General features: G+C 37.0%; 1 protein-coding gene across 1 annotated transcript in view; it reads right to left on the bottom strand.

The window, feature by feature from the left end:
* Positions 1-1,916: 1,916 nt before the first annotated feature.
* Positions 1,917-14,583, bottom strand: part of BMP5 (bone morphogenetic protein 5) — a 143,659-nt gene continuing 130,992 nt past the window's right edge. The window contains exons 5-7 of the mRNA XM_070777766.1: positions 9,790-9,866; positions 7,806-7,916; positions 1,917-3,748 (exon numbers count right to left, since the gene is read on the bottom strand). Of these exons, the coding sequence (XP_070633867.1) occupies positions 3,599-3,748; positions 7,806-7,916; positions 9,790-9,866 (338 nt within the window). The 3' untranslated portion in view covers positions 1,917-3,598. The remainder of the gene's footprint in view (positions 3,749-7,805; positions 7,917-9,789; positions 9,867-14,583) is intronic.

The raw sequence follows: 14,583 nt of genomic DNA, 5'->3' as shown, positions 1-14,583 counted from the left end.
ATGGACAGAAGAACCTGGCAGGCTACAGTTCATGGGGTCACAAAAGAGCTGGGCACAACTGAGCACATGTACTCACACTCATGTTCTTATTCTCTCTTCTTTAAAACAATATGTCTTTATAAATATGTGAGTGTGTGCATTTTGTTTAAATAAATACACTTATTTATAAGTGATTGTGTAATAAGTACGTTTTAATGGAGAAAGAGTAAAGATAATCAGAGACATCTTATTGGCCTGTGGCTCAAGGTAGAAAATTATTTTCCTAGTTTGGGCTTTTCCTATAGGTATTGACAGGAAAATAACCAGTCTAGTTCTTTTTTTTTTTTTTAGGTTGGTTCTATTGTATTTCATCATGTCATCAGAGCCACAATGAACTGGGAAGAAAACACCAACCACACCCCACTGAACCATCAGCTTTGGTCTTGTTTCCAGATGCTTAGTCTGGAAGCTGTTTTTGCAGTGCTTCGTCTCATCCTCCTGTACTTGAGCCGCTGGATTTGAGGCTGAATTGCTTCTCCCCATCCTCTACCCACCGACTGGAGGCTAGCTGCCTCTGTAAAGTTGAAACTAAGATGCAAAGGTTAAAGTGTATGTTTTTCAAAGTCTGAAGTTTCTTTGTACTTTTAACGGCTGGTATGATCCTGGTTCTCCTGTCTTTGAAATCCCCATCTTTCAAACAACCTTTAACAAGTATGACAACAGACTTGGAAGTAATCTTGCAAAACTTGGCTCTTTTTTTTTAATTGTTAACTTGAATAGAGTGTCACCTTTTTGCCTACATAAGAGTAAATACTGTCCATGTTACTTTTCCTACTTTTTCCTTTGGTTAAAAAGAAAGCAAACGATAAAATACAGATGTATAGATAAATACGTAGTGATATATATGCTTCATCAACAAAGGCATCTTCACTTGTAACTTTGAAAAGCACCAGGCTCCTCCCCCAAAAATGCAAAAGAAAGAACACAGAAAAGCAGGTAATCTGAGAGCCAGATTGCATGATCGACTGCACAACTGACTGAATTGTTATGAGACAGTGACTTGTGTTTGGGAATGAGGATTTCTTCTGCCTTGAGTGAAGTTACACTATAAGCTACCTATTTATTGTAAATGTCTTGAGAGATGACATTTGCAGGCTATATAGTTGCCCCTAGATGCTGGTTTAGATTCAACACTGGTGATACAGGAATTATTAAATGACAGTTCTTTACTTGAGAAAAAAAATGTTTTTGCATTTTCTTTTCTGTGTGTGTTTTGTTCTTCAATATAGACAAACTTATTTTTGCCTTAGTTTTAAAAAACAATGAGTATTTGTCATTTTTGCCCTTCTAGTATCAAAAATGATTAGGACCACTTTACAAAGCAGAAAAATTAGAAACATACCAACAGAAAAGTCAATGCATAACTAGCCAAAAAGACCTGAGTAGTTTGGATCCTGTTAAAACAGACCAAATTATTCTGATTTCTTGTAATAGTTTGAGTATTCAAAGTAATACTAAGCATTTTCTCTAACAGTTATTTGAAAATAAAGTGACTGACCATATGCGCAGATATTATATATATATATATGCATACATATTTTGAGAAAATATAAAAATACTCATGCTAAATATCTCCCTTCTTAAATGAAAGAGAATAAATAAGGTCAATTCCCACTCTAATCATTTATTTTTTTGCTATTTAAAAATTTTCCGTATTGTTGGAACAGATTAAGAAAATATTTAACTCATGGATGGTTTCTTTGCTCATTTAATAGTGAGTTACTTATCAACAACACAAAAACTAGTTTTGGCGATTAAAATCATGTAATCCACAAACATTTTAGATCTGATATGCTTAGAGTCTCATTTAGGACATACTTATATTTTGTATCCCTCTTAAAAAAATAAAAAGCCAAATCAAGAACCACAATAGAAACTAGCATCACAAGTTTAATATATTTTAAAACATAGAAATATATTTCAACAGCACATTTAAAGAATAATATAATAGACTTTCATTTCTTATTCTTATAATGGTATACCATTAATTCAAAAATATATTACTTAATGTACCCCCAATAGAGTTATTATCAAGTTTACTTTAAGATAATCTGTATTTTAAAACAACATTGCAATATTCCTGAATCATGAACAAACCCATAACATTTTTAAGCTATTTTTGATACAAGTTTTACTTAAAAAGTCCAAAAGGGTGATTAATAAATGATGCTTTATGAGTATTTTAGATGAACTGTAAATAATCCTAGCCGTGGAGCCCACATAAATAGCAACTTATGCACTAAATGTCATTCTTCCAAAAGTCAGTGGGTTAAAGACAAGCCTTAAAAGGCAGAGAGAGAAACAGAGAGAGAAAATAAATTAATTTCAGAGGGAAGAACACACAGGCACATACACGCAACAGAACCTTCCCACTTGGAATTATTTGTGCTTGGAGGAAGGTTTACAAAATCCCCCTCCAAAATAAGGTTTTCAATGAGCTCATTCTCCAAGATATGAAAAATGGATTTCAGCTGTTCTTTCGAAATGGCAATTCTGTCAAAGCCATTCTGGGATTTGGGGTAATTTCCTCCAGTTGAGTTTCAGTGCTTTTACCCTAAATAAAATCCCTTGCATCACATCAATCAGCAAACTCAGTTATAAAAGAGAGCTACAGAAAGCGGCTCTGTCGGTCGCTTTGCTCGGGTATATTTTATGCATGCAGTGACTCTCATCTGTGGGGAGGGAAGGGGAGCACGTGTAAATGTTTCTTTATTTTGGACTGTTTTTAAATCTAAAAAAAAAAAAAAAAAACACTGCAGTAGTAGTGTTCTAGATAATAGGCAGACATGATTTATTTGAGGTAAGAAGGTTGTACTACGCTTTTTTAGTGTTAACTTGGAAAATTATGGACACAGGCTCAAGTCTGTCTCCACAGAATTCCTGAAGCTTTGAGCTCTTTGCAAAATCTACAACCGGTGAGCCAAGAAGGAACGCTTTCCTACAGCTAAACCAATTCTGTTCAAGCAAACAGTCACAACAATTACGTGCAATCTTTCAGCTTCTGTGTTCTGCTCCCGTTTATTTACTCAAATCGAGCTCAACATTTCACTTTATCTAATGAAGCAGAAACTCTCAAAGAAAAATTGTGTTCCTCCAAGCATTTTTTTGGGGGGCTGGTTATTTTTTTAAGTTTCATTCTAAATATCAATAAATATCCTATCAGTTTACATTGGCACAGCATAACCAAATGCATTCAGCTTCCTTCAACAATACTTAACAGTCAAAGGAGTTCTGTCTAATTTCAGAAAATCGTATAAAAATTACATTAAAAATATTGAATTGAATTGGACTCAGCATATCCTATTAAAAATTAGACTGGGCAATTTTTTGCATAATGAAGTGAGCTAAAATACATTTTACTGCAAAGGCATCCACAAAAGAGAATATATACCTTTAAATAAATAAAAGTGACTATATACATGCTCTTGTACATAGGTTACAGAGATGAAATGAGCCAGACTAATTTTATTAAATTCCCCTTTTATCTGAAAGGATATTTTTTATTGTAGTCATAAACCTCCATACAGATCTTTTTTCTTATTACCATTATTATGCACTATTAGTGGCAACCACACGAACGCACGACCATATTTCTGTACTTTTTCAAAATGACATTGGAGCTGTCATCAAAGTACAACACAGAGATGGCATTTAGTTTGGTTGGCGCGCAGCAAGGCTTTGGTACGTGGTCAGGAAACATCAGGTGAACCTGGTTGGGTGGGAGGAAGAAAAGGTTTTACTTTTTAAGAAATAAAATAGATATTTTGTCTGCAGTTTTAAGGTGACATTCTTGTTTTATCACTGACGATCAGGCACTCTCTTAAGTTACCTCCCTCTCTTCTATTTTTTGCTCCATGGTGAGGTGAGCTGGGAGCTGGTAGTGAAGGATGTGTATCCTTAAGTATTAACACCTAGACTCGACCCACTGGTTCTAATTACATGTTGGGGCTTTGAAAAACATTCTACCAAGGAAGGAAAACTCTCTCTATGGAATATTCAGTGGAAATTTTCCTGGAGGAAAGAACATGGTAACTAGGACTGGGCTGCTTTTAGTTAAAACGGCCACTTCTAGGTACTTCATGAGAAACACGTAAGTTACGAATGCAAAATCCACAAAGCCACAGCACTCGACTGTAGAAAGATCTGGATCTAAGAATTATTCGTAAAAGGATAACTAAACAATAAATCAACGCATTTTTAACAATAAAATTAAAAGCATGCAAATTCTGCATTTCCTTTGATAAAGGAAGCATAAAAATCACAGCAAAATAAACTCCAGGTAAAAATCCAATACTTGCTTTAAAGCAATGATTTCAACTCTTCTCCCCATAATGTTTTACCAGATTGGCCAGAGTTTAGCATCCTTTGACTTGCTTTCTCCCCTAGACAAGTGCCCAAAATCAAGCTAAGTTCAATCAGAAGAAAGAAGCCTAGATATGTTACAACTTGAATATACATCCCTACCTCTCCCCCTACAAAGCCTGAAAAGGTAGCTGAAACACGGACAGTGAAATGCTTAAGTAAAGGATTTGTTCTCATTTTCTGCAAACTGGCACGTTTACCTCTGATCTTCAACAATCAAAGAAGGAGCCAGAACTCAGTTCCCCCTTTCCACCCGCCTACCCCGGCCCTTCCCCCAGAGGAGTTTATGGGAAGTCCCACTGCAGAGTCCTCGGGGATCGACAAAGAGAAAATACAGCTCTTAGAATCTTGGCTGCAAACCCTCCTGGCTGAAATGATATAGGAGTCCTGCCTATGGACAGACATGGCAGGAAAAATGAGGTGATCCGACACGGACGTGAAATTTCCTAAGACCTCACAAAGCTGCAAGCTGGATGGTTCTCCAAATTTCAGAGGCAGCCTGAAGCCCTCCTTGGCTTTATCCTCCTCAACCCCCTCACCCGTGATGGATGGATAACCCCCTGCTTCAAGGATCACCTCACCCAGCCATTGTTCTGAAAAAAAATGAGATTGTTCTTCCATCATGTCTCAAACGTGTTCGCCACAAACCTGCTTTCCTTTAACAACAAATGTGCCTGTGTTCTTGTTTCATGTCCGTCACAAAATAAACAGAATGCACAATGCCAGGAAAAAAAAAAAAAACAGAAACACTGAACTTCCCATGTTCCCTTCAAGTTCTGTGATGACTTATGCTCCACATCCCAGGACAGCGATACAGACGAGGGGCCTGTTCCAAGTCCTTGTCAGCGATTTAAAAAATGTTTGTTTTTAGACGCTGCCTTCTAGACTACAGTCCTAAAAGCTGACAGTATGTAATTATATATTTATTTTTAAGAAAAGAAAAAAAAAGAGAGAGATAGGGGTATTTGACAGAGGTTTTTCAATAATTCAGCTTTGCAGAGCCTGAGCGAACTTGGATGTGTTAGATGCATATCTAAGGAAACAGCGAAAGCTCTCTGAGTCATTGAAATGACAGTACAAAGAGCTTAATTTCTGGGAAATTAAGTGGCATTTCTCTATAAATAGTGGCTGTTCATCTGTGACCCTACAGATGGACAGTGAGGAGGGCTCTTCCTCTAAGGCATGAAATGGAAGCATCCTTCTCTCTGCAACGGGCTTTCAGCTGATAGAAGGCTGGACCCCCAGACATTCATCTTACTGGAGGACATCTGAATATAACAACTTTTCTTATGCTGCATACCTGCTCTCCCTGCCCCAACACTGATACCATATATCAGGACGCGCTTATAGGGCTTCCCTCATGGTTCAGTGGTTAAGAATCAACCTGCCAAAGCAAGGGACAGGGATTCAATCCCTGGTCTGGGAAGATTCCACATGCCAAGGGTACCTAAGCCTGCACACTGCAACTGCTAAAGTCCATGCACGTAGAACCTACGCTCTGCAACAAGAGAAGCCACCAGAATGAGAAGCCTGAGCACCGCAGCTAGAGAGCAGCCCTTACTTGATGCAACTAGAGAAAACCCAACTGCAGCAGTGCACACCCAGGGCAGGCAAAAAAAAAAAAAAACTAAATAAAATTTGTTAAAGAAGTGCTTATTTTTATGGATAGCATAAAAACATATCATAGACATAGCATGGACATATCAAAACTTAAAATACCCCCAGGAATTGACTCTATACTTGCATATGGGAGGCTCATTGGTCAAAAATCAACAAAAAGAAGAATATTTCTATGGCATTGGCAACACAAAGCAAGCATGAAAGAAAATGCTGGTTGAAATTTAGACTCCATTTCTTCACTTTAGACAGTGAAATAAGAGCTGTAGCAACCTAAGGTTTTCTTTCAATTTATATAAATTTTGCAATCAAGGAAGAAATAATAGTTTCTCCCCACACCTATAAGTTTGCTGAGTATGATATATTAAAGAAATTTAGGGTGTAAAAATCAGTGTTAGGGAAGGATAGACATGAGCAAATGTTTTCCATTCATTATTAAAAAGCAACTTGATAATTTTACATGATTGTATTCTGAAATAAATCTCTTCAAACTTGGGGGAGAAAAGAATATTTATAAGTGACTACCTTTCAAAATACATATTTGTTTTAGTTCTCTGCTTCCACTCTACTCCAAGGTTATTTCCAAAGTCTTTAACAAAATCTATGTTCTAGTTGCCACAGAGGTGCATCTCTGTGGTCTAGCTATCCGCTAGTGCCTCTGAGGTCAGTAAGATGCCAACAAAACGTCAAGTCAAGGATTTCATCTGTCAAGGTGTATACACCATTCTTATTCAGAAGGGAACTGGGATGTTATTTCCATCAACTTTAACTTTTCAATAAATTTCAAAAGAAGATAACTTTCTGAAGAGTCAACTCTTCACACATTCTAATAGCTGCTCTTTCTGTTGGTCATAAATAAGCTTCACCCACAAAGATAGATTTTTTTTTCTACAGCTCCTGCTCTCCTACTGTTATCTACCAAATAACTCTATTCCCATCAGTGTCTTGATTCCAAAATTATTTGTTCTCTTCCTTCTGTCCTGATTACTTATAGTTGAAATGCTCCTGTGAACCCAATTTTGATGTGGGGTCACATCACACAGCCTAAGCATCTTCTAGAACCTCTTCCTCGTCTGCCAGAGGCCGCTCCCCCATCACATTAAAAGGTACGGATGTTGGAGTCGGACTCTCAAGGGTTTTCCTGAGCTCATTAGATAAGTACAATCACTGAGAGACCATGAGATTAACATTTCATTATCTCCTTCATAAAAATTAGCCTACATTAGTAGAGATTAAATCACTGTTACATTCCTAAGTATGGGAGGGAAGAAATGAAGATTAATTTCCACCTTAATGATTATAAATGAAAAAGATATCAAAAAAAAGGAAACAAATCTACTTGTATTCTACACTGAAGAGCTTCCATGATACCAAAGTATGTTATGGAACATTCTTAAACAAGGAGTTTAAAAGCCATCAGATGAAATTCAGCACAGCTATTATTCAAAGTTTTTGTAATGACTGCTAATGAATGGTTAGGTTAGAAACAGCCCCTGCGTGGTTAATCATATTGTCTACTGAAGAAATCAGTGCAAAATACCATTTTGTGTGATTGCTCCAATTTTCCTTGCTGAATCTTTCCTCATTTTGGAATTAGGATTTTTCTTTAGAGCAGCCTGAATTTCCTGACTATATCCACATTTCTTACTCTGGCACAATTTTTACATTAGGAGTTTGAGAAGAGAAGAAAATGCATTTTTAACTCCAAATAGATGCTTTTCTTTAAAGTAACTTTATAAGAAGCTTGCATCATAAACCACTTTCTATTCTACCAAAAGAAAACTTACCAGAGTCTGAACTATGGCATGATTGGTGGCATTCATATGGGCATTGAGTGGAAAAGAACATTCTCCATCACAATAAAATGCAGCATATCCTTCTGGCGCTATAATCCAGTCCTAAAAATGCACGAAAGCAGAAGAAATAATATCACCAACATAAAAGCACAGAAAAACAATTCTTACAGAATACTTAAATAGAATTAATATAATTCAATATAATATAATATTAAATTAAATACTCTGGATTGGTTTCTCTTTTTGGTCCAACAATTATTCTAATAAGACAGGCTCCCCCAAAGCCTTTAATTTATGATTAAGCTAAAGTTTACAACAAAAGTATAAATATTTTCACAAGGAATTGTCCTCTGTAATTTCTCCCAGAGGTCACTACATAAGATATTCCTAGCCTGTATTAGCCCATATATTCATGAATAAAGCTGCAATCATGAAATAGCGTTCTAAATATTGTTTAAACAGGAAATGATGAACTCTGCAAAGTTCAACTGAACCAGAAAGGAAAAGAAGAATAACTTAATTGAGATAATTCTCATTACTTCTTAATAACTCAGTCCTGCTTTAGAAGCTTGACAACCTCTTAAGGCGCTAAGATTTGTTCCTTGTCCTGTTTTTCTTTCCAATCATGTGTCAACTTTATAGTCTCTTCAGAAGAAATGAGTTGGAGAAAAATCCTAAGCATTGTATACGAAAGATTTTAGGAAGCTAAAACATTGGCACTTCAGATGGTGGCCCTGATTTTTTTTTTCCAGAGATATAAAACTTGTCACTGATGTAAAATTATTGAACAATTAATGTTGAAGGTTTATCATAAAGTTGAAAATGCTCACATGTGACTATCACTTCTCAATATAATAGCTTCTATTCTGAGGATCCATTGTAATGGAATAATCTAACAATTTAATTTAAACTCTTTTGGCATATGAAAATTACTGTGGTTAAATCTTCCTCCTCACTGTTTGTGAAGCTTATGTAAAACACAGCAATATGATTTCTAAGTAAAAAAAAAATTTTTTCTCTACGTCTAACTTACCACAGACAGAGTCAAGGATTCTACTTCCTATACCAATAATTTGTGACTGTAGGAGGCAAATGGAAATTGCTTGAGTTAATCTGAAAAATGGGAACTAAAATGGAAATTTGGGTATATTTAAACAACAGGGCTTCTTTTTTTTCACTTTCTAAGGTTGCATTTGTTCTTCAGCATAATTTTTTTTTACCATAAACTCTATTAATTATGTTTCAATAGTGAAAGGATAATGCAGAAATAAAAATGATGTGCATAATCCTTATATGGAACAGACAATGTCAAAAATAATTGGTATGTTCATTGCAGCACTGTTTACAATAGCCAAGACATAGAAGCAATCTGAATGTCCATTGACAGATGAATGGATAAAGAAGATGTGGTACATATATACAGTGGAACAGTACTCAGCCAGAAGAAGAAACAGAATTGGGTCATTTGCAGTGATGTGGATGGACGAGAGTTTGTTATACAGAGTGAAGTCAGAAAGAGAAAAACAAGTATCTATATACAGAATCTAGAAAGATGGTCCAGATGCGCCTGTTCCTGAGGATAGCAATAGAGACACAGATGCAGGGAAAGGGTGTGTGAACCCAGCAGGGGAAGGAGAGGGTGGGACGAACTGAGAGAGCAGCACAGCCGTATGTTCACTACCATCTGTAGAACAGGGAGTGAGTGGGGCTCAGCTCGGTGCTCCGTGATGACCCAGAGGGTGAGACTGGGGGCAGGTGGGAAGGAGGGCAAGGGGAGGGGATACAGGTACACAGATAACTGATCCACATTATTTTAACAGCAGACAACATTGTAAAGCAATGATACTCCAATAAAAAATAAAATAAATTATAAAAAATAACTGGCTGCTGTATAGGAAAGGTTACAAAGATTAAAAGAGATTTAGGATTGATACAAAGCAGAAAAGAAGCAACCAATTTGACCGACCATTCTTACCTGCCATCCCAGATCCCGGAAACTCACATAGAGTTCATGCTTTTTACAGGCTTGTTTTTGTTCACTGGTGTTATAATCTGAAGGTGAAAATCAGATTGTCAACAAATGGCAGTCTATCGGGTATATTAATATTTCTTTTGTGAGGTCACTTATAAAGTCAAAAGCAATCTGTATTTGAAGTTGTAGAACATGAGTTTGAATCTCAAAGCGAAAGCCGCTTACTAACTATGTGAACTTCAAGCAAGTCACTTGTGCTGAGTTTCTGCTTCTGTAAAATGCAGACCTTGAGGGGTCCGGACGAGGATCAGGTTGGGTCCTTTGTGTTATGACAACAGTAGCCTGATACCTGCCATTCAGTGAGTGCTCATTCATTAACTAACTCAAACCGCAGTTGTGCTTACTATACTTAAGCATATAAAATATTCAAACACTATGTTTTGTATTCTTTCACAAGGCAGGCACTGGGAAAGTACCAACTGGGATGTTCCAGAGTACATGTTATCTTAATATGTATCTTAAACTCAGGATCCCCAAAGTGGAGCTGCTGATTGCCCCCCACCCCCAGACCAATTTCACCTGCAGATGACTGCGAGCAACTTCTCAGGCAAAACAAACACTGTAGTCAAAACATACTCTGGCCTCTCACCTCCACAACCAATCTGTCAGGAAATCCTTACTCATTTTACCTTCATTTGAAACTCAGCCACCCTCACCAGCTCCATGACTGGCTCTGGTCCACGCTGCTATCCTCTCTTTCCTGAATCACTGCCACATGCTCGCTGCTATTCGTCCTGCTCTGCACTGTCCCCATCCCATCAACGCAGCCAAGTGGACCAAGCGTCACGCTCCAGCATAAAGTCTCACAGTGGTTCCTGCATCATCAAGGCTCCCAAGGTTCTACGTGATCCAGCCCCATCACCCTCTGGCCCATTTGCTCTCCTTCACTCTACTCCAAACAGCCTCTGCGCTGTTTTGCACACAGGTCTGCTTTCTCTCACCTTAGTTCCTTTACTCTCAACAACCCCACCCTTCCCTGCAATGCTCTTCCCCTGAATATCTACTTAGCCAACGCTCAGAGCTTCCTCAGCTCTTAAGCATCATCTTGTCAACAGAGCCTTCACTGACTCCCCTGTTTCATATCCTAACCCCTGCTCTCATATTTCTCACCCCTCCTGCTCTGATTTTTTTTTCCATTTTGCTTACATCCCTTAATATGTTACACCACTTACTCGTTCACCATGTACACCATTTCTTGTCTGTTTCTTCCCTCTAGAATAGAGTGTCAGCTCTCTAGGGGTAAATATCTTGCCTGGCTCCATTTGGTTCTCTGATACCCCAAATGTCAGAAACAGGGCCTGGCACACAGTAGATACTAAATAATTAGGAACTGAAGAATGGATGCTTCAGAATGTTCCAGGAATGGCTTGAAGCAAAGGAAATACACACTTTCCGTAACTTATTTTGGAATATAATCTGAAAAATCCATAACCTTTGATAATTGTTGAAAAAAATTAAGAATTCCACTTGCATCTGGAATAAAGTAAAATACAAAAGAAAAACAGACCATTACAGAAAATGTCTAGTCATGCTTTATAATGGAACCCATTTTAATTATTTCCAATGCAAAAAAATGAAAGAGGAAAAAATTTAGGGTGATGGGAACTGCAAAATAATTTATTTTTAAAGAAGACAGCTAATGTTTTCTTCTAGGAATAAATGCTACTTTCATCTGACAGTTGTCTCTGGCAAATCAACATAGAAGTTTGCTATAAAGAGCAGCCTGTCGTAAGGTGTCACCTTCCAGTTTAATTATCCTCAACCTCTAATGAAAATGAAGTCACATCAAAGATCTAAAAGACCTGTCTTAACACATCCTGTCATCTACCTTTCATAGTGACATCAGCTAATTATTTAATTAATGTGAGTCTAGCAAAGAAGGTAATGATTAAATCTGAATGCAGAAATCCTTTTACTTCTAGACCAGTGTTATTCCTATGTGTGACTACCTTCATTAAACCATGTAAAACAGAGAGCCAGTAGGAATTTGCTGTGACTCAGGGAGCTCAAACCAGAGCTCTGTGACAACCTAGAGGGGTGGGATGGGGTGGGGTGGGAACAAGGTTCAGGAGGGAGTGGACATATGTGTACCTATGGCTGATTCATGTTGATGTATGGCAGAAACCAATACAATATTGTAAAAGTTATCCTTCAATTAAAAATAAATTTTAAAAAATTCCTATCATAAAAACACATCAGTCAAACAAAACATAGAAAACTCGAGCAAGGAAACTCTGACACTTTGTTCATGCATGCACACAATCATTCATGCACTAACTACATTTAGTAAGCACCTACATGCCAACACTGAGCACAGGAGAATGAATACAACTTCTGTCCTTAAGATGCTCGCTGTTTTATTAACAATAAACTAAAAGATCTGAAAACAATAAGTATATAGATAATGACAGAAAATGGAGGAAAGAGAATTTATTTGAGATTTAGCACTCCTCTTTTTTGGGTAAACTTTTAATTGAAATAGCAAAAAAAGTTAACTTTGCCCAAGCAATGAAGCAGCATAGAGTACAGTAGGTGTAATACCATGAAATGGGTAAGTTTGAATATTACATCATTTTTAGGAAAAAGGAATAACTCAAGTCTGGTATTAGTTTGACTGGATAAACTTCTTGATATTTAAATAAATAAATAAAAATTTTAAAGTGTCAGCTATGCATTAGAGCAAGGGAGAGCAATTTATTTTTCCTCAAAAAGGACAGATAATATATATTTCAGGCTACGGGGTTTCCTTCACAATGATTCAGCGTTGCCCCAGTAGCATGAACGCAGGATTTAGGACGTATTGATAAAAGGATGGATGTGACTGTATTTCAAACAAACTTTGCTTATGGGTCCTAAAATTTGAATTTCACATGATTTCTGCATGAAACAAAATATTATTCTAAGTGTTTTTTACACATCTAAAAATGTAAAAACCATTGTTAGGTCATACAAAAACAGGCAATGGCTTATTTTGCCAAATCCTGCATCAGACAGTCATGGGAATATTTATTCATCCATCCTTGTCTTAATAAAAACCATTGAATGTGAATAAAGACCTTATATCCAATAACACATCTGAGTATATGTGAAAAACTATAACTATGTCTATGGCCATTTGAATTCTGTGTTTATAAAAAAAGAAAGTAAAACTTAAAAGTCAAAATAGATCTGTTCCATCTATGCAGCTTTTCATGCAGGCTAAGTGATGTATATACTGCAACATCACATAAAGGTAACGAGCAATGAAATTTATAACAGAATCTGGTTCCAAGAGTCTGATTTCATAGAGCATTCGGACCATATGCTTAGTTGGTCAGAAATAAAAATTAATGGATACTGAGTAAATGTTGTACCCAAACCAGCAAAGTCTGTAGTTAGCTTTACTAAATGGTTGGCAGAAAAACCTCTGAGAAGAAAGGCAAAGAAATTAGATTTATATTTTTTAAAAACATTGATCGGCAACCCTTCAAATATGAAAATGAGCTGGACATGACGCTGCTCTTGACAAACCCGCCTAGAATTCAAGAGTGTCACCAGAAACTGCTACACATTCTGAAGTCACAGCCAACACTAGAAAAGCATTCCTCAACCACAAGGCAGGTACCACAGACACAGTATTTCTGTTTTGCCTGTTAATGGCAATAATATTGGAAACCAGTGCCAAAACAATGACTATTGTTAAATACTTGTTGCCAATTTGTTTATGATCAATTTCTGGAAAAAAATGCAAATTTATGTTTTACAAGCTATTTGATTATTTTTTCTTCCAGTTTTATTGAGATGTAATTGACATACAGCACTGTACAACTTTAAGATGTACTGCATAATTGTTTGACTTACATCCATCATGAAATGATCACCACAGTAAGTTTAGTGAACATCCATGATCAAGGACTTACAGCTGAACAAGCTGGGTTTAGAAAAGGCAGAGGAACCAGAGACCAAACTGCCAAACATCCACTGGATCATAGAAAAACCAACAGAGGTGGGAGGGGGGTTCAGGATGGGGAACACGTGTACACCCATGGCGGATGCATGCTGATGTATGGCAAAACCAATACAATATTGTAAAGTAAAAAATAATAATAATAAAATTTTATTATTATTATTATTTATTTTTTTTAATTAATTTTATTTTATTTTTAAACCTTACATAATTGTATTAGTTTTGCCAAATATCAAAATGAATCCACCACAGGTATACATGTGTTCCCCATCCTGGACCCTCCTCCCTCCTCCCTCCCCATACCATCCCTCTGGGTCGTCCCAGTGCACCAGCCCCAAGCATCCAGCATCGTGCATTGAACCTGGACTGGCATCTCGTTTCATACATGACATTTCACATGTTTCAATGCCATTCTCCCAAATCTTCCCACCCTCTCCCTCTCCCACAGAGTCCATAAGACTGTTCTATACATCAGTGTCTCTTTTGCTGTCTCATATACAGGGTTATTGTTACCATCTTTCTAAATTCCATATATATGCGTTAGTATACTGTATTGGTGTTTTTCCTTCTGGCTTACTTCACTCTGTATAATAGGCTCCAGTTTCATCCACCTCATTAGAACTGATTCAAATGTATTCTTTTCAATGGCTGAGTAATACTCCATTGTGTATATGTACCACAGCTTTCTTATCCATTCATCTGCTGATGGACATCTAGGTTGCTTCCATGTCCTGGCTATTATAAACAGTGCTGCAATGAACATTGGGGTACACGTGTCTCTTTCCCTTCTG

This window comes from Bos indicus, chromosome 23 (assembly GCF_029378745.1).
Source record: "Bos indicus isolate NIAB-ARS_2022 breed Sahiwal x Tharparkar chromosome 23, NIAB-ARS_B.indTharparkar_mat_pri_1.0, whole genome shotgun sequence".
NCBI lineage: Eukaryota > Metazoa > Chordata > Mammalia > Artiodactyla > Bovidae > Bos > Bos indicus.
Note: the sequence above shows the minus strand (reverse complement) of the source record. Positions and strands in the feature narration are given on the sequence as shown.